The 11,599-nt window shown below is 45.8% G+C and overlaps 1 protein-coding gene across 4 annotated transcripts in view; it reads right to left on the bottom strand.

Annotated features, from left to right (window-relative positions):
* SPRING1 (SREBF pathway regulator in golgi 1) overlaps positions 1-11,593 on the bottom strand; it is a 27,067-nt gene extending 15,474 nt beyond the window's left edge. For 2 of the 4 annotated variants that reach the window (XM_006151575.2, XM_006151577.2), the window contains exon 1: positions 11,405-11,593. In XM_006151575.2, the coding sequence (XP_006151637.1) occupies positions 11,405-11,515 (111 nt within the window). In that variant the 5' untranslated portion in view covers positions 11,516-11,593. Of the gene's footprint in view, positions 1-11,015; positions 11,073-11,404 lie in introns of those variants that run through there. The other 2 variants (XM_006151576.2, XM_027773091.1) reach the window with 2 other exon arrangements.
* Between the last annotated feature and the right edge of the window lie 6 nt (positions 11,594-11,599).

The raw sequence follows: 11,599 nt of genomic DNA, 5'->3' as shown, positions 1-11,599 counted from the left end.
CCCCCCCCCCCCCCCCCCAAAAAAAAAAGCACTTTGTTATAAAAATTATACTCAGGCCTGGCCCTGTAGGGCAGTAGTTAAGTGCTGTGCACTAGGAGCTCAGTCCTACGTGATTATGGTTCAAATCCTGGCCCCAGTGGCTTGAAACGCACGCTGGGCGTGTGTGTGCATGCCCCAAATCCTGATGGGATAGAGAAATGGAGGAAAATGAATGGTGACGTAGGAATTCCACAGGGAATTAGAGAGAGAGGTTCTCTCTCTTTCTGTCTCCTCTGGCAAGTGCACGCACCCTCTGGCAAGAATTAAATTAAAAAAAAAAAATTAAGGTTTCTGCACAGGACACATGTGCTCAGCAGAGCGAGACAGAGAAAGGGAAAGTGAGAAATCACCCCCCGGAGGGATGGCCATGCTGCAATCCCTCCTCCATTATCCTCCTGGGATTTGGGGCAGGTATGTACACGAACCACTGGGTCCAGGATTCAAATTGTGGTTGACCATCTGGCAGTCCAACGCCCCAACCACTACACCACCTAATGGCTCCAACTTTTCTTAATTTGCAACAGGGTGTGTGCACTCACCAGAGGCAAGAAAGGGGGTAAGAAAGTATATCCTGGGGAGAGGGTCCTGCAGCAATCCTTTCTCCCTCATTACACTCCTGGAATTTTGGGCACTCACACATGTACACCAGCATGTTTTTCAAGCCAGTGGCTCTTGAACTAGAACCATGCTGCTGGTCGCATGAGATAGAGTCGCCTTAATCTCCACGCCAACATTCCCTCCCCACCCCCGTTTTCTTAAAAAAATTTTATTTCTAAAGAGTTTTCAAAGATGTGGGAAATACTTATATGTTAATGGGAAGAAAAAATATGCCACAATTATATGAACAAACAGTATTTAAAAAGACAGTAAGAGGGGCCGGCAGGTGGATGTAGTGCTTAAGGGCCCTGGACTCCCACACGGCCAACTGCGGTTTGAGAGTCCCAGACCTGGCAGCTTGCTCTCTCACCTTCTCTCTCTCTATTCCTCTCTGGTTTTATTTACATACATACGCACATACATACAAATATATAAATAAAGTTAAGTAATTCTTAAAAAAAAAAAAAAAAAGACAGTAAGAAAATATACCCAAATAGAAATAGGAGCTAGATCCCTCTGGCTGATGAGATTGTGTGTAAATGTTCCTCTCCTCAACAGTACTTTATAAACTTTCTGAAAAATATAAGCACCAGGACCAGCAGACGGCATAACAGTTACATTGCTGAACTCTCCATATGGCCAACCGCAGTTAAGAGTCCCAGACCTGGTGGACTGAAACTCATGCTGGGTACATGTGCATGTGTGCCCAGAATCCAGAGAGAAGACTGGAGGAGAAGGGAATGAAGCGTGGCCATACTCCCCAGGGGGTGATTTCTCATTTTCTGTCTCTCTGGCAAGCACACGTACTCTGTCGTAAAAATCTCTCTCTCTTAAAAAAAAAAAAAAAAAAAAGTCTGAAGTACCTTGGTAATCGGTGGCAAACAAAACAAAAACCAGATTAGTGGCTCTCTCTTATGATTTATTACACTTCATTTCAGATATTCTCTAACTTGGCACCAATTTACATACTTAATTACTTCAAAGCGGAACATGTCAATAATTTTCAAGGAGTTATGTAAATAGACTGGAACTTCCAGGAGCGGCATCACTTGAACAAGTACGAGGCTATTTTGTTCCATGATCTCCAAAAACTCTTCCAACTCCCAGACTGTGATTTCTTTCATCTCAAAGCAAATGTCCCACACAGAGTTAGACCTGCCCTGCCACTCTGTCATGTCTTCCTGCTTGGTTTTCATTTCATAAATCATTATCTGAAATTATTTTGCTTACTGCTCCTTACCCCCTAGCAGAATACAGGCTTTCAGAGAGCAGAGATTTCATTCATCTGGTCTCCCACTTACTATCACCCAGCAGAACAGTGCCTCGCACACAGCAGACAATGCCTAAACACCTGTGAAAGACACGCCCAAGGCACCTGGCACCTTTCACCATTCCAACCTCTCCCAAAAGCATGCCCATCTTGGTAACTGATTTCTCCTACATTCCCATCTCTACAACTTAAAGTATCCCCTGAAGCATTAACTCACTCACACACACACACCAAAAAAAAAAAAAAAAAAAGGAGAATTCAAAGCAACAAAGGATAATCAACTAGGTAAAAAGCCACCACATCTGCTCTGTGAGTTCACTGTCTCACTGAAGCAGAGTTGATGGAGCTTCAATGTCTACACAGCTCTTCTCAATAGTAAAAGCCCCCATCCCGTACACTCCTTATCATCTCCATATTATGGACAGAGTCTAAGGTTGGGCTAGATGATGCAAACTGGCCTCCAGGCACACAGCTAGTGAGTGGGAGATGATCAAACCTGAAGCCAAAGAACAACACAAGGGCAACAACTCAAACATGAGAGAGCAGCAGAGGGTGGGCTAGAGCAGCAGCACTCAACACTTTGGTCCCGAGACGCTTCACACTCTTAAAAATTACTGCGGAGGCCAACATACGTGTTTATATAAGTTATAGCTATTGATACTTATTAAAAATTAAGAGTCTCACAGTCTTGTGCCAGATCCCACATGGCCAACCATGGAACTCAAAGTCCTGGAACTAGTGGCTTGGAAAACATACCAGGCAGTGGGACCAACAGGTGGTGTGGTGGTTAAGGCGCTGGATTCCCACATGGCTGACCGCAATTTGAGTCCTGGATCTGGCAGCTTAAAAATCACACCAGGAGAGACCAGCAGATGGTGGAATGGCTACGTTGCTGGACTCCCATGTAGTCGACTGTGGTTCAAGTCCTGGACCCGGTGGCTTAAACTCATGCCAAGTGCATGGGCGTGCGTACCCAAGATCTCGAGAGGAGAATGGAGAAGGGACTGCAGCGTGGCCATCCCCCCCGGGGGGTGATTTCTCACTTTTTGTCTCTCTGTCTCTTGTATTTCTGGCGAGTGTGCGTGCCCTATAGCAAAAACCTCTCCAAAAAAAAACCTCACACCAGGAACAGGTGCATGTGTGCCCAAAATCCCAAGAGGAAAATGGAAAAGAAGGGATTGTGGCATCCCCCAATCACTAGGGGATGATTTCTTACTTTCCCTCTCTCTGTCTCTCTCTGGGGAGTGCACGTACCCTACAGCAAAAACTTAAAACAAAGCAAAACACCAGGCATGTATGCAAGCATGTCCCATATCTCAACAAGATGGAGGAAAAGGCATTGTGGGGGTGACCACATCCCACTGGGGCAGGACTGCCCCACTCCCCCATTGCATCTGTGGTAAGTACACATGTCCTCTGGCAAATTTTTTTAAAAGCTAAAACATAAGCAGAAATAGTTATCTTAAATCAATTATTTATTTTAAAATAATAAGTTAATTTGTATGTTCTCTTTTTATGGGAAAAATTTTTTTGAAAAAAAAATCAATGAGAAAGACTACATTTTTATATTTCTGCACCTTTTAAAATATCTAGCTATATGGAAGACGGCTGGATTCTCACATCCATGAAATAGCTCTGCATTCAATCTGTTGCAGTATATAGTTTGGGTTGAAGCAAATCTACTTCACACACATATATAGTTGGATGGGGAGGTGGATTTTAATAGCTTTTGCAGATAATTATAGATAATACTATACCATACTTGACACCAAATATTACAGCCAAACTTGACACATGTAGTTTCTTAGAAGTTCGTTGCACCTGGTGTAGCCACTTTGGGAAACAGTCATGTGATTCCTCAAAACTGAAGTTAAACACAGAATTAGTGTCAGGCCTAGGGAGTCCATTCCTCGTTATACAGTCCCAAGAGAAGTGAAAACATGTCGACATAAAAACTTGTAAATGAATGTTCATAGCATTATTCATAATAGCCAACGGCAGAAACAACCCAAATGTCCATCAATGATGAATGGATAAACAAAGTATGTTTGATGCATATCATTAAATATTATTCAGATATAAAAATGAAGTACTGATACATGCTACAACACAGATGACTCTTGAAAACATTATGGTAAATGAAAAAAGCCAGTCACATAAGACTCCATATTGTATGATTCTGTTTACATGAAATATCCAGACTAGGCAACACGATTGAGACAGAAAGTAGAAGAGTGAATGTGCACAGCTAGGGGACAGGAGTAGAAAGATGATGAAAACGTCTAAAATAAGACCATGCTGATGGTCAACCTACTGCGAATATAGTAAAAGTCAGAGCTGTGAGGCCAGCAGGTTGGTGTAGTGGTTAAGATGCTGGACTTCCACATGGCTGACCGTAGTTCAAGTCCTAGACTGGCAGCTTGAAAAATCATGCCTGGTGCATGTCTGTGCATGCGTGCCCAAAATCTCAGGGGAAGAAGTGACTGTGGCATGGCCACCCCCTAGGGGCCAGATATCTGTTTTCCTTCTCTCTCTCCAGCGAATGCAGACACCCTATGGTAAAAAAAACTTAAAAAGCCAGAGCTGAGCTGTACACTTCAGAAGGGTGCGTTCAGGGATAGCCTCATGGCTTAGTGGTCAATATCAGGGGCTGGATCCCATATGACCAACTATAAGTTCGAATCTCAGCCACAGTGGGAAGTATGCTGAGAGCCTGTGTGTGTGTGTGTGTGTGTGTGTGTGTGCGCGCACACGTGGGAAGGAGGAAGGATGAGCGAGAGTGCAAAAATCCTGATGGAGAAATGGAGGAGACAGGATTGCAGTGTGACCACAACCATTGGTGGGTGCTCTCTCCCTCTTTCTGGTTGAGTGCACACACCCTCTGGCAAAAAAAAAAAAAATTAAAACAGTGAGCTGTATGGTATATGAAGCACATCTCCATAAAACTGTTACCCAAAAAAAAAGTTCTGCAAAATGTGGAATCTGAAAACGTTATCAATGAATTTTTCATACACTGTTACAATAAAATTCATGAGTCTGTCTTGCACTTCGAACAGATCTTATGCAGATCTTCCAAATGTTGACACATTTTCATTACATAATATATTTTTAAAAATCACATTTGTTAATATCACCACTGAGCTAATGGAAAAGTCTTTAAGTGTTGGGAAGTTACCAAGCCCAAAGTAACAGATACACATTTTCCAAAATTCTAATTTTCACTCGAAAGCTTCATTTTTATCTCTGGCAACAAATAATGTCAGATGTTTTCGGTGAAGTAACAGGCTCACTTCATTTACTTTCATGAAAATGTCTACCAAATCTGAATAACTATAGTTTATCAGTTGTTCTTTCAAGTAAAAATGGTGTTCCATGAAAAAAGTGGCTAGTTCAAACTTGCAACAGCTCAGTTGCCAAGAGCTCTTCCTCAAGACAACTATCGTATCTTAGAGAACAGAAATGTGCTTGATCTGCATACTGCCCATTCATCACGCACAAAAAATATGCACTCAAGGTTAAATACTTAAAGAAATTAATCATTTTCACTGCTTCATTCTTAAGTACAATTAGTTTTTAATTAAAATAATCATTCATTTAGTTTTATCATTATTATTCTTAATAATTTGCCATAGGACACATGCATTCACCACAGAGAGACAGAGAGAGAGAAGGAAAGTATTAAAGCAAGTCACCAGGCCCAGGACTTGAACTGCAGTCGGCCATGTGGGAGCCCAGCACCTTAACCACCCCAACATCTGGTGGCCCCATTAAATTAGTTTTTTAACTGTGAGCAAAGCAGTGAAGGACATAAGGACTGCTAACACTAATCTGGTGCCCCTGCTTTGATCCGTGCTAAGGTCCCTTTTACCCACCATTACTTTTGCACCATCAGTGAAACTGTCAACACAACGAAAAAAGGAAATAGCACTTCTGAGTTATTTTGAAAATAATTCTGACCTTGTAGACAGACCCCCCTGAAAGGGTCTCCAGGACCCTTGGGGGTCCACAGACCACACTGTCGCAGATGATGGGCTAGGTTATTCTAGAACACTAAACCTTGGTGGCCTAACAAAATACAAGAGGATTTCTTGCTCATGCTCCAAGCCTAACGTGAGCGAGCAGAGAGGTTCCTTGTGTCTCCATCTGAAGGAGGCGCCCTCTCGACCCAGGCCATCAGATCGCTGTGGCAGGGAGAAGGGGACAAGCACCACCCAGTTTCTGCCTGGAAGTGGCAGCTCACACTGTATTAGCCCAGGCAGGCCACATGGGCTCCCTGCCTTCAAAGAGGCTGAGAGTTGGCTTGAGGGTGGCCCACTGCTTCTGAAGAACCCTGACGACCCCCTCAGGCAGGAAGAACATCATGTGACGGTGAATGGCCCAGTGGCCTTTACGCCCGACCTAAAGGACGCGGCTCAGCACCCGCGCCACCCCCCCAACTGTTGCTAGACCAGAAGGTACAACCAGGGCTGACAAATCTGGTTTTTCATGAGAAGCCAGAAGAAAGGATTTATATGAAATCTCATATATCTTTTTTAAGAGATATTTTTGCCACAGGGCATGTGCACTCGCCAGAGACACAGAAAGCAAGAAATCACCATCCCCCGAGGGGGGACATAGCCACACCACAGTCCGTTCTCCTCCATTTTCCTCTCGGGATTTTGGGCACACACGCACAGGAGCCCAGTGTGAGTTTAGGCCACCAAGTTTGGATCTCAAACCACAGTCGACTAGGTGGGAGTCCAGCGATACAACCCTTATGCCATCGGCTGGTCCCAAGCCAGCATTCTTAATTCGTAACCACTGACAGAGGTGAGGTGGGTAAGGTGCAGGGCATGATTCTGCTTACACAGCATTTTAAAAAATGGAATTACAATGTACAAGATTTCCCAGGACAAGCAGATGGTGTAAAGGTTATGTCACTGGACTCCCACACATAGCAAAAATCTCTCAAAGAAAAAGGAAGGAAAAAAAAAAACACTGCTGGCTTTACAATCAGGTAGACCTGAATCAGATTTCCGATCAGAGCCTTCACAAAGCAGTGATACCCTAGACGTAAAGAATTCCTACAAAGCGATGAAAAGATACCTAACAGACAAACAGTCAAAGGATATGATACGAGGCAATATATAACGAAACAGCAACAGGCCAGCACGTGGTGTGGAGGCTAAGATGCTGGATTTCACATGGCCAACTGCGTGGTTGGAGTCTTAAAAATCACGCCAGGCATGTGTGCATGCACGCCTACACTCCTGAGAGGAGACTGGAGAAGAGATTGTAATGTGGTTATTATCCTCCCAGGGGGTGAGTTCTCACTTTCCCTTTGCACTCTCTCTGGTGAGCACCTGTGTCCTGTAGCAGAACTAATCAAAATCAAATATTAAGAATAAATCCATAAAATAGCTGAAAAAAAAGTGTTGGTGAAGGCATAAAAGAAGGCAAACACACGGAAAGGAATTCACGTTTGTATTGGTTAGCTATTGCCACAACAATGCTGCATAAGAAACTATCCCAAAACTCAGCAGCACGAAACAATATTCTTTTATTTCTCACTGCAGCATCTGCCAGTTGGCTGGGGTTTGGCTGATGTAAGTGGGACTCAGCTGAATTTGGCAAGACGAACTCACATATGCTTCATGTGTTTCTCATCTTCCCTGGATCAACAGCTATATGAGGCAGGTTCTTCTCACAGTGGAAGGCAGGAGCATGAAAAGCAGCCAGGCCGCCCATGGTAAACTTGTGCTTAGATCATGTCCACTAGCATCCCTTGGGCCAAAGTCAGTCCCAATCGAGCCCCCAGAAAAGGACAAGAAAGGCATTCCTCTGATGGAAATGAGTGGAATGGAGAGGGTGACATTTGCTAGACAATGATTTAACACTTGGTTTGGAAGATTCTTCATACAATATCAAAGCAGGTGGTGTCGAGGTTAAGGCAGCTGGATCCCACATGGCTGACTGCGTGATTCAAGTCTCAGACCTGGCAGCTTGAAAACCACACTGGTGCATGTCCAAAAATCCCAAGAGGAGAATAGAGAAGGGACCGCCATGTGGCCATCCACTCTGGGAAGTGATTTCTCACATCTCCTCTGTCTCTGGAGAACACAAACGCCCTATGGCAAAAACTAAGGAAAATAAATCCTAATGCAAAACACTCACTTGAGACCAGCAGATGGCGTAATGGTTACATCGCTGGTCTCCCGTGTACTGGACCACAGTTGGAGTCCCAGACCTGGTGGCTTAAACCTCATACAGTGAACATGTGCGTGCATGCCCAAATCCTGAGAGACTACAGATGAGGGGAATGTGAAGTGGCCATCCTCTGGGGGACGATTTTTTTTGCTGTCTCTCTCTCTCTCTCTCCAATGAGTTAACCTGCCCTACAGCAAAAAAATCTCTTTAAAAAAAAAAAAAAAGACTCACTTGTTTGTTCAACCAATTCCCATGAAGTGCCTGGCAGTATTTTAAGAGCTGGGAGTCTATGAAGAAGACAAACAAACCCCTTGTTCTCAAGAAAATTATATACTAAAACCGAGAGTGAGGTGAGACAGATAAACAGGCAAATGAACAAGAAACCTTCAGTTAGTGATTTCTACGGCAAAGAAAATAAAGCAGGTTTACGAGCAAGAAGCTGAAATAATTTTCATCAAATCACCAGGTCTAGCATGAGACAATAACAGCTAATCTGAAATGACAAAAAGGATTCAACCGTGCAGAGATCCTACAATGGAATCTGGAGTTTTATCAGAGTTAACAGGCACCCTAAGAATGATATACTGGGGGGCAGGGTACCTGAGCCAATCTATATTAAGATTATCACCAGGTCTGGCAGGTGCTGTGGTGGTTAAGAGCGCTGGACTCCCACATGGCCGACCACAGTTTGAGTCCTGGTGGCTCCCCTCCCCACCCCCACCCGCTGCTGCCCCCCCATCCCCTGTCAAATAAGATAAACAAATAAAGTTAAAAAAGAATTCTTTAAGGACAAAACAGGATTATCGCCATCACTGCTGGATAAGAGTGTTCAGCTACTGCAATGGTCCAGACCAGAGATGACAGTGGCTTGACCTAGGATGGCAGTAGTTGACAACTGGGAGAAATGAAGTTTCTCCTGTTACACCGTGGAGGCAGAGCCAGTGTTTTGGATACAGGGGACGGAGAGAAGCAGCCTTTGTGGCTTAAATGACCTGGTGGACAACAATGCCACTTAGTAGACTGGGAAGCCTGGGGGAGGAGCAGGTGTAGGTGAAGGAGAACCCAGAGTTGTTCTGGCCCAGTATGAAAAGCCTACGACACAATCAAGCAGAGACATCAAGTAGAAAGTGAGGAGGGGGCTGCCTGGTGCTGGGTGAAAGAGGGAATAGCGAGTTAGTGCCTGATGGGTACAGAGTTTCTACTTTTTTAAGAATTTTTATTTTTTAATTTGACCAGAGAGAGAGAAAGGGGAACTGGCAGGCTGCCAGGTCCAGGATTTGAACCATGGTCAGCCATGTGGGAATCCGGCACCTTTAAACACCACGCCACCTGCTGGTCCCTAGAGTTTCTGTGTTCAAAGGATAAAGAGTTGGGAAGATGATAACTGCACCTTATGGACGTATTTACTACCACGGAGCTGAACACTTAAAAATGGATAAGGTGCCAGGGCAGCCAGGTCGTGGGGTGGGTAAGAAGGTGGATCCCATATGGCTGACTGTGACGTTCAAGTCCTCGATCCAGCAGCTTGAAATCTACACCGGCCTGTGTGCATCCACATGTCCGAAATCCTGAGAGGAGAATGGAGTACGAGAGATTGTGTAGCCTTGGTGGGGAGGGAGGTGAGTTCCCTCTTTCTCTCTCTCTCTCTGGCAAATGCATGTGCCCTATACCATAAACTCAAAAAAAAGAAAATGGGTAAGGTGGTAAATTTTATGTCTTAAGTATTTTACCACAAAAAGAAAGAGATGTCAAATACGCATAAGGAAAAAGCTGAAAGAATCTTTGGCTTTCTGGACAGGTGTAAGCTGGAATCATGAACTGGGATAACAGCCTACAGACGGGATTTAAAGTCTGCTCCCCCCGCCCCCACCCCACGCACACACACCCCGACCCAGATCACCTGGGTGAGGCAGAGAGCCCAGCAAAACGCTGAGACCTGGAGCACCAGGACACCAGAGGTCCACCGGACAGGGGACTACATGTGACTGAGGTGGCAGAAGTCAGAGAAGCCACAGAGTTCACAAGATTGCCCACACAACCAGGGTAATAAAAGCAGCTTCTGGGTGGCAGGTGGCCTGGTGGTTAAGGACGTTAGACTCCCGCATAGCCGACTGTAGTTCGAGTCCCAGACCTGGAGGCTTGCTTGCTTGCTTTCTCTTACTCTCTTCTCTCTGTCCCTCTCTGGTCAAATTAAATCGTTCTTTTATAAATAAATTAAGTAGCTTCTAGGGGCTAGCAAGCTGGTTAAGGCACTGAACTCCCATGTAGCTGACTACAGTTCGAGTTCTGGACCCAGAGGATTGAAACTCATTCCAGGCATATGTGCGTGCGTGCCCAAGATCCCAAGAGGAGAATGGAGAAGGGACTGCTGCATGGCCATCCTTACTGCAAGGGGGTGATTTCTGTCTCTTGGGTGAGTGCACCCACCCTATGGCAAAAATCACTCAAAAAAGGAAGAAAAAAAAAACAAAAACAAAAACTTCCAATGCTCAGTCCTTCTGCCTGAAGTGGAATAAATTCCCTGCCTTCCTGCCCATCCACTAAGCAGGAAAGCCACACGGCTTTACCTATGTCCCATTCCTTTATTGATCTTATTTATTAACTTGACCTTTGAGCATAAAAAGAGGCGCTTTCAGTAACTACATCAGGACAGCTGTAACAGCTTAACATGGCAGGGCTGTCCCTGGAACACCCTCGCACACGTGCACCGTTTACAAAAACCCAAGCTCTCCGGCTGAACTTCTGAACAATCTTGTGTGTTATTTCTCGACAAACTCACAGCCATTTCTCTCGGAAATTCTCACGAGGAAGAAAACGAAAAAGTGAGGGAAGGGGAAAAAAAAGAAAATTCCACCCACCAAATTATGGACAGGAAGGGAGCAGCGCGTGGGTTCGAGTCCCCCAGGTGGATTACAGAGCTCACCAGATTAAACACTGGCGCCTTGGCCGCTTCCTGACCGGGCATCTCCAACTCTGCGATCTTCCTTGCTCCTCCCCACGACCCATCACAGGTGTATGCCACCTATCCCGGGACTGCAGTGAGGATGCAGGGAGGGTGCACCCCGACCTCAGCACGAGGCCTGGCAGGTGGAAAGCACGCGGGCGTTAATAAACCCAGCTGAAGGACCCAGAGCACCAGTTCGAATCCCAGCTCCAGCCAGGGCCTAGCAACGCCTCCCCGCCCCCGGGACCATCAGTCTGGACAGGTTCCTTGGCCGGTCCTGAGACCTCCTCTCCCGACTCTCGGATACATAAACGGCTGGGCGACAGGGAGCTAAACGCGGGGAGGGATGCAGGGCGGGCGCCACTGACCTGCTTGAAGGTGCTGCTGAGGAAGTAGACGAGCGAGAGCCCGAAGACCAGGGCGAGCACCCACCTCTTCCGCAGAAGCCGGCGCCACACCATGGCCGCCAGGTTCACCATCCCGGCGCGGAGCAGGGCAGGCCCGGGGCCCGGGCGGCATGGCCCCTACGCTCCCGGCAGGTCCCTCGGCACGGCCGGGGGCGG

This window comes from Tupaia chinensis, unplaced genomic scaffold (assembly GCF_000334495.1).
Source record: "Tupaia chinensis unplaced genomic scaffold, TupChi_1.0 Scaffold000320_1, whole genome shotgun sequence".
Classification (NCBI taxonomy): Eukaryota; Metazoa; Chordata; class Mammalia; order Scandentia; family Tupaiidae; genus Tupaia; species Tupaia belangeri.
The sequence above is the reverse complement of the archived record's forward strand: the minus strand, read 5'-3'. Positions and strand labels throughout refer to the sequence as shown.